We start from the raw sequence: 8515 nt of genomic DNA, 5'->3' as shown, positions 1-8515 counted from the left end.
AACCAAGCCCATTGAGAGGATGTGATGGGGTCCTTGGCATTTCCCCATGGGGATGTTTTGATAAAGCCCAGTTTTGGATGGTATGTCCTGTGCAGTTGCCTCAGGCAGCACAGGAGTGGAGGCTGTTACATCCCTTGATGTGGGGAAAAAAATCAGTTAAAGTGATACCAAAGAAGTACAGAGGAAGGAATAATGGCAGGATGGGCTTGTCCAGCTTGGAGACAATCAGGATTCAACCCTGTGTCCCCAGTGTCCCAATTGTCCCAAATGAGGAGAATTCAGGTGATTCACAACCTCCTGCTCTGCCCCAAACAGCTGCTGCCCTACGCCTCCAGCATCAGTGTGCATGGGGTCATCCCCAGTCATGGCCTCCACTCCTGGGTGATCCTTCTTGACTGTCACCATCTGCACTCCCTGGCAGCCCCAGACCATTACGGCCCTGCTGTGGGGACCCTCATTGCACAGATCCTTCTTACCCTGCAACCACCTGGCAGCCTTGATTGGGACCATCCTGTGCTCAGGGGAACCTGCATTCCCATACCTCAGGTCCCTTGTCACTTGTATTTTTGTTCCTGGGTACTCCCAAGCCCTTTGTCCTTGATGGCCCCACTCTCCAGAACTCCCTACATCCCTTGGCCACCAATGGCTGTGTTCCAGGTATCACTATTGTGCACAGGTCCCCTTTTGTCCCAGATCCTCCCCGAGCACCTCGATTATCACCTTCCCCTGCTCTCAGGGGAACCCAGACCCCCCTGTGCACGGTCCATTCCTGGGGCTCCCCAAGTTCCCACTGTCCCCTGCTTCTGGGACTCCACAACCACAGGGACCTGTTGGACCTATTGGCCCTCACGGTCCCACTCTGGGACCTAAATGGTTCCCTACAGGGTGAAGTGCGCCCTCGGCATCCTCCATCCCCCGTGCAGCCCCCCAGCGCTCCACGCAACCCCCGCAGTCTCCATCTCCCGTTCGCTCCCGCCTCCCTCAGCACCGCTGTTCTCCTGGTGCCCCCGTTCCCGGTCCCGGCCCCGTCCCTCCCCTCCGGCCCCGGCGAAAGGAGGAGGATCCGGCCGGCGGGGCCGTGCCCAGCCCAGCCCCTGCGCCGCCCCGCGCACCTCGCACCGGCACCGACATTGGCACCGGCACCGGCACCGGCTCCGGCTCCGGCTCCGGCTCCACTCGCCCCCCCGCCGGGGCCGCCGCCGCCCCCTCGCCGCCCGCCCCGCCCGCCGGGACCCGCCGCCCCGGCATGAAGGTGCTCCGGCACAAGATCGAGCTCCTGACAGGTACGGCCCGGCCGCCCGTGCGGAACGGGGGCTGTCACACGAGGAGGGGCCGTGGGGTGATGGGGCCGGGGGTGGCGAGAGCCTTCAGCCCCTGCCTAGGAGATGGAGCTGCCCGCACCCCGCCGCCTGCCCTGTGCTGCCGGGCTCGGGTCCTTTTCGGGGTGCGGGAGGTGATGCCTTGCTGCAGCGGGGAAAGCCCAGCCCGGGGGTGCCGGGGGAAGGGGGAACGGAGTCGGCAGCCTCCTGGCAGAGGGGGCCGCCCAGCAGACAGCCGGGGGTGGGGGTGCCCGGGGGATTGCTGGAGCATCCCTGCGCTGCCTCCCTGCTCCTCAGCCAGCCTCCCCTGGGAGTCTCCCCGCTGCCCCGACGAATGCGCTGGGCTGGGAAGGAGGCTGCTCTTAGCAACAGCCACTGCGAGACAGCCTGAGCCCCCACAAAGCCCCCTGCTGCCACCGCCGCCCCCAGACCGTGCATCGGTGGCACCGTGTCCCCTGGCCTGGCTGCTCTCGGGGGCGGCTGCCCCGTCCTGCACCCCTCAGCTGGACCACACTGTTCGGCTGGTTTGTGGGGGCTGCTGGGGTGCAGACCTGTGTCTCTCACGGGTTCAGAGGAAGCTGTGAGTGTTTCTCCTGCACCGGTGGAGCAGGATGCGGCCCACACTGTGTCACACGGGGGTTTTCCTTCACCCCGTCGTGCTCCCCTGTCAGTCCTGCGTGGGGGGCACACGGCCGTGGCTCAGACTGAGCAAGTTCCCTTCCTCCCTCTCCCAGCCTCACTGAAGGCAGCCTTGGCTCTTCACTGCCTGGCAGGGGCCAATCACTTCTCCTGATTTGTCTGCCTGTTTGTTTCACACTGCTCAGTCAGCCCGAGGTATCCGTGCCAACATCCTGTGGGCACCACATCCGTGCCAGGGCAGGACGCAGGTAGTCAGTGTGGGACTCCTGTGAGACCGAGGCAACATCTGAGGGATCCCTGCCCTGTGACCAAACACACTCCCAAGTGTGAAGTGGAGCTCACATGATCACTTGTCATGATCAGCAAATAATAATAATAATAATAATAATAATAATAATAATAATAATAATAATAATAATAATAATAATAATAATAATAACAACAATTCTACAAGCTGGTTCTCCTCCAGTTAGCCAGCAGTGGGCTGAAGATCCCTGGGGAATGTAAGCCAATGTGGCTGTTCCTGTCCCCATATCTCCCACTATATACAGAGTGCCAGGGCCCTGGTGGGGCAGAGCACCAGTCCCAGACAGAGTACTTAATGTCCTGCTGGGTTTGGAACTGATTGGGAATTAGGGAAGAGGCATGTCCTGGCTGTGCCTAGGAAACTGTGGCACCAGACTGGGAAGGCAGAGTGGAGCAGAGCAGAGATGGGTGTGTTTGTGTGGTACCTTGGGAATGGGTGCTTGTTGGGGAGCATTGGGGTGAGCTTCAAGAAGGGCTCATTGCTGGGCACATTACCCTGGCATAAGATGGGAGCCAAATTGTTTTGGCTAGGAGACCTGGAGCTGTGGCTCTTTCACCAGCCCTCCACAGTGCCAGTGGCCCAGTGGGGCTGGGTGAGACTGCCCACAGCCCCACAGCTACACTGCCAGGAGCAGGGATGAGGGTTCCTGTTGGGTGACATGGGAAGCAGAGCACCCAGGGAAGGTGGCAACACGGCTGTGACCCTGCTTACTGATCCCTGCCTTACTGACCCCTCCTCTGCTCCCACACTCAGCACCGCTTTAGGAGAGCGTCCATCCCATGCTGGGGATGCTGGTTGGGGCAGGGCTGTGTTTCCCCTGAGCCAGCTTTCCCCCCACCACACAAACAAGGTCACGGGGCCTTTCCTCATGGCCCAGCCACCCTCCCTCCCATATTAGCTGCAGGCTGTAATTAATAAAGGCATTCACCATACACTAAGTGCTGTTCCCAGCCACCCTGCGGCCGTGGCCACACGGTGGGTTGGTGTGCTCAGCGTGGGACGCTCCTGCTCTCTTCCAGACCCAGCTATCGGTGAGGCTGCTTTTTCTCCTGGTTTTTCCTCCTGGGGTTGTGGGATTGCTTGGTTGGTGGCTCTGCAGGCTGTGTTGGCTCGGCTGTGCTGGTGGGCTGTGGGCCAGGATGTCCCTGTGCACAGAGCCATCTCCCCAGCAGCAGCAGCCCAGGCTGGAGCAGTGTGCCCCTCACTTGTGCCTCTCCATGGAGCTGATGGCACCTCTCGACATCCCCCAGCCTGGTGGGACCTTCTGGGCAGGGGGTGACACATAGACTCCTCGTGCTGGGTGCCTTGGGAATCTCCAGAGGCTTAGCAGTGGTGTTTCTCCCTCTGAACAGTTCTGGACTGTTGGATGGTTCCCAAGGAGCAAGGCAAAGTGCCGTGTCTGCAGAAAGCAGGCAGGTGGCACAGCCTGCTTGAGTTCTGAATGGAAACTCCTCCGGTCAGAGAAGCAAAACCCGACTTTGGAGGGGAGTTTATGACCAGTTCCTGTATTCCTGGTGGCCTTACAATATTCTTGGCATTTCTTAGCCTTTCCACATCATCAGCCTGGACTGATCTAGGTTTGGAGGTGGACAAAGCGTGAAGCAGGCTCGGCTGAGGCTTTGTGGATGGGTCCATGTCTGCTGTGGTGCCTGTGCAGCCCAAGCCATCCCTGTTATATCTGGGGAGATTGCACGGGGGGGAGACAGTTGAGGGGACGTGGGATCAGTGCTGCCTGTTTGGAGAAGCAACAACTTGTCCAAAGGCTTGGTTTTCTGTAAGGGGTGAAAACAGAGGCTGCAAAGGCAATGCCTGAGGTCTGGATCCTGCTTGTGTGCAGATAATCCCCTGGCACTGGGATTTGTCAGTTACCCATCCCATTTAAACACAGGGGAGCCTGGATTGTTCCCTGTGTACTCATGTCTTTCACCTTCTGTGTGCAGCCAGCTGCTGATCTCCTTGCTCTCTTTTGCTCTCTGAGCCTGGGGGTGTTTTTGGAGATGCCAGTGTTGGCTGGGGTCAGCAGCAGCCAGTCTGACACTGCTGCTGAGTGGCAGCTCCATGAAGAAGTCTGTCCCCCTGAGTCCTGGGACTGAGGTTCCAACTGGCCAGCACCTGATTCAGAGGCAAGGAGAAGACTTTGGGAACAAAGACTTCACATTTGGATTTTCCCCATTATTGCTATACAAACTTCAGGCTGTTTCTCTGCTCTCTTTCTGCTTGGAACATCCCTCTGCCTCCCAGCATGGCTGAGAAATATCATCCCTCATTCCGCCTGTGCAGGGAGATCTCCCTTTGTCCTATCTATACCTATCTGCAGCCTAAAACTGGCCAAAATTTTGGATTTCCTATCTTTGACTGATGCTGAAAGCTGAGATGAGAATTTGGATGTTCTTGTTCTGGACTGGGTGCTTCATGAGGTGACGAGCATGAGGTTGGTCCCTCAGTTTGCCCAAGATCATGCCCTGGAGATAGGTTTGTCCTTAAATGGGAGAACTGGAGCTGGGTAGGAGCTGGGAGCTGAGCTCAGCTAGGCACTGTCTGCTCTGTGTCTGCTGCCAGCTCCCAGCAGAGGGGCTCACTGCAGCCTCTGGACAAGCTGAAGCACCAAGTCCCCAAAGCAGATGGGTGGAGTGAAGCTGATTTGGGTCTCATCCCTATGGGAGGGAGATGTGTGAGGGCTGGGGCAAAGAGGACCAAGGACATGACATCTCCCTCGCCCCGGGCAGGGCTGCTGCTGCAGGAGATGACCATGGCAGGGCTGCACGAGCTGCGCTTCACCGAGGAGAAGCCGCTGCTGCGAGGACAGGACGCCGAGCTGGTGAGTCTGGTGACCACGCTGGCTCTGGCTCCTGCATGTGGGGCACAGGACGTGGGAGCTTGGGAGGGGTTGTGTGTGGTACTCTGTGTGTGTGCTGGTTTTGGGTGCACATTCGTGGTCCTCAGTGTGTGTGCTGAGCCTGCATGGCCGAGCACAGGTTCAGCTTTGGTGGGATGATGGATGTGTGTGCAGATGTCACACGTCAAGCCAGCACACACCTGTGTGTGCACACGTGTGGGCACTGTGTCCCCTGCAGCCCCGGGAGTGGGTGCCCGTGGTGTCAGGGGGCTTTGTGAGCTGGGTGGGAGGGAGCTGCAAAAGTGAGGGGTGGCTCTGTCCCTAATGGCTCCTTCTCATCCCAGGAGAACTCGGATGTCTTCCTCCCCACCGTGGACACAGACTGGAAGGTAGGACCAGCCATGGGAGGTGCTGCCCACCCCCGGGTTTGACGTGGAACAGCAGCCTGTGCCTGGGGAAGGCTGTGGGGCACTGAGTGGACACAGGGGTGTTGCTGTCCCTCTTTTTGTGGGCATGCAGTGTCTGGTCAGTGTCTGTGCTGCACATCCATCATGGTCCTTGTCAGAAGGGGACAGGGGGATGCTGCCAGGCATCACATGCATGCCAGTGCTGCTGGCACTCAGATGTGGCTGGTGGGCACTTGGCCATGGGATGGGGACAAAACCTTTAAAACAGGCAATTTCTTCTCAGGAAGGCCGAACTTCTTTTCCAGCCCCTCTACCATTGCCATGGCAATAGTTTCCCAGGCGATGCCAGCTCCCTGCTTACATAAGGATGTTTGAAAGCCTTTTTCTCCTTTGGAGGGCTGGGGCATTGCCCCTTATACCACCCACCTCTCTTGGAAAGCAGGGCCCCTCTGCTCCCTTGGCTGGCACTTGCCTATCCTCTACCTCCATTTCTGCTCTCCAGAGGAGCCCCATGGGACAGCTCGGGACTCATGGGAGCTCAGCTCGTGCCTGGCTCCCACGTTGGTCTGCATCCCTCTCACACCCTGCCCAGGCTCATCCTGCACCAGGCTTCCTCTGTGGGGACCAGGCTGGTGGGGAGGGAGGGTAATGGGGCTGCCAGCTTGCTGTCTGTCCCTGTCCCAAGGTGTTCCCCTACCAGGGAACACCAGTGATTGACTTCAGGATCTGTGCTGCCACTTTGACAGCAGTGGGACCATGGGAAGGGTGGGCTTGGCTGGTGATGGCTGAGTCTTGCAGGTATGGCACTGAAACAAAAGCAGCTGTAAGGACAAAATAAATGTGGATTTCATTCATCCTGGGATAAGGGCAGGGGAGCACAGGAGCCCTGAATTTTGGGGCTGGTCCACTCAGTGTCTGTCACCCATGTGGGTGGGAGGGTGCAGCTGGTAAGGGAGCAAGGCCTCTGGCAGTGTGCTGGGTAGGGCTGCTGTGGTTCACAGGCCCTCTCAAAATCCACAAAATAATTAATATGGTGCTGACCCCAGAAGCTCCAAAGCTGGTGAGGTGCTGGGGCTGGGAGCAGCAGGGTATGCAGGGCTGGGCTGCTCCTTGCTCTGCTTGCTTAGAGCTTCTGTTGGCCACTGGAGGGGAAACCAAATCTCCCCCAGAGTGAGAGAGAGGAGGGAGAGGGAGGTGAGGAGTAGGGGGAGGTGGCAGTGCCAGGCTGCCCAGAGCTCTCAGCAGCACCAGAGGCAGCAGTATAGCTCTCACTCAGCTGTGCTGGGGCAGGGCTTGGTTGGCACTCAGGGGATGTTAAAGAGCAATGACCCTCCCAGGACAATTGCTGCAAATTTCAGGGGTTGGCCCACAGTGGCACTGAGCTGTGTCCCTGGTGGTGCCCAAGTGGAGCAGTTCTGGACAGCAAATGCCACAGGGATGCACCTCCATGCCCTTTGGACCTAAAAATGGAGCTGGGCAATGATCAAGGGAGCTTTTCCCAAGCTAGCCAGACCCTGTGTCCTCTTGGTTCTTCTCCAAGAGACTCAGGGTAGGGATGGGCTGAGTTTCCTGGGCTGTGCCAGGGAAACCACCTCCTTTTCTCCACTCTGATATTTGCACATTGGTGCAGTGCAAAAGCTGGGGGCTGCCTGCCATTCCTGGGGGGATATTACCCCATTTTCTAGGCTCACCTCCTTGGGATAACCCAGCCCAGCCCCCAGCTTAACTCTTCACTGTCCATCTGCTCCTCCCTAGAGCCAGTCACTGCTGGGATGCTCAGGCCTGGCTGGGGCAGTGAGGGGGACGGGGGAGCCCCCACTTCTGCCACCAGCCAAAGCAAAGCCCTTGAGACATAAGCCAAGGTGCAGGAGAGCTGGGGGCAGATGCCCTGGGATGCGGGTGCCCTGGATCCTGCAGGAGGTCTGGGCCACCTGCCAGGCGAGTGGGCTAGTAGCCAAGGTAGTGGCAATCCCATTTGATGCTATTCAAGCAAAGTCAGCCTTGCTCAGCCCTCCCATCTGCCTGAAGCCCTTTTGCATTCACCTTGGTTCTTCCACCCCTTCTGTCTTCTATTAACCACTTTCTGTCTCTTTTTGTCCCTCTGCATCTCTTGTTTTTTCCTGGGGACTGTGGCTCTCATGGTCTTTGGCTCTACAGGCAGCAGGGCTGGGGAAAGCAGAAATGGCACCTGGAGTGCCAGGAACCACCTGGGAGCTGGGCTTTCCCATCACACACGGTCCTTCATTCGCAGAGATGCCTCTTTCCAGGCCTGGGGCTGAGCTCAGGACAAAGCAGAGTAAACTTCTCTGGTGGAGGCAGTGTGAATGTCATCCCTCTGCCTGTCTGTCCTTTCTCCCAAATCCAGACCTTCTGGCTGTGCAGCCCTGACTTTTTGCAGGACATAGCTTTCAGTGGGCTCCTGAAAGGCATTGAAGGGACTGTGGGACTCCATCCAGGATTGCCCAGCTTTGTGCTGGTCATGCCAAGCTGGGCAGTGGTGCTGGGCTGGGCAGGGTGCAGGGGGAGGGCACCCACAGACTGCCTGGGAGGTGTTTTGGGGCTGTGGTGGTAAGAGGCATCGTTGGAAACAGGAAAGAAATCATCTGCCTGCACACATGTATGCACGGGAATACTCACATGTGTGTGTATTCCACAGCATGTGTCAGTCCAGGGACACAATCCAACCCCTTGGAGCTGCTGGATTGTCCCTCCTCCTGCTTTATTTACCTGCCACTGGCGATGCCCAGGTCAGGGCTAAACCCTGCACATCCCCTGCATGCCACCATCCCGCAGCAGGTAGGATGGGTGTGCTGCTGGGCGAGGTGGCACAGCTGTCTGGGCAGTGTGCACATGTGTGTGTCCCTCTGTGCACACAAGTACAAGGTTGTGCAGGTGTGCAGCCACTGTGCATCCACAAGCATTAGTGATGGCCGTGGCATCCATGCCGAGCACAGGGATGTGCAACAGGTGTGCTCCTGAAACGAGCATGGTGTGCACACACAGGAAC

The 8515-nt window shown here is 58.2% G+C and overlaps 1 protein-coding gene across 2 annotated transcripts in view; it reads left to right on the top strand.

The window, feature by feature from the left end:
• The first annotated feature begins 1193 nt into the window (after positions 1–1193).
• Positions 1194–8515, top strand: part of NDRG4 (NDRG family member 4) — a 20010-nt gene continuing 12688 nt past the window's right edge. The window contains exons 1-3 of one of the 2 annotated variants that reach the window (XM_015640328.3): positions 1194–1283; positions 4992–5083; positions 5446–5490. In XM_015640328.3, the coding sequence (XP_015495814.1) occupies positions 1247–1283; positions 4992–5083; positions 5446–5490 (174 nt within the window). In that variant the 5' untranslated portion in view covers positions 1194–1246. The remainder of the gene's footprint in view (positions 1284–4991; positions 5084–5445; positions 5491–8515) is intronic. The other variant, XM_015640330.3, reaches the window with a different exon arrangement.

Source organism: Parus major, chromosome 11, assembly GCF_001522545.3.
Source record: "Parus major isolate Abel chromosome 11, Parus_major1.1, whole genome shotgun sequence".
NCBI classification, from domain to species: Eukaryota; Metazoa; Chordata; class Aves; order Passeriformes; family Paridae; genus Parus; species Parus major.
Note: the sequence above shows the minus strand (reverse complement) of the source record. Positions and strands in the feature narration are given on the sequence as shown.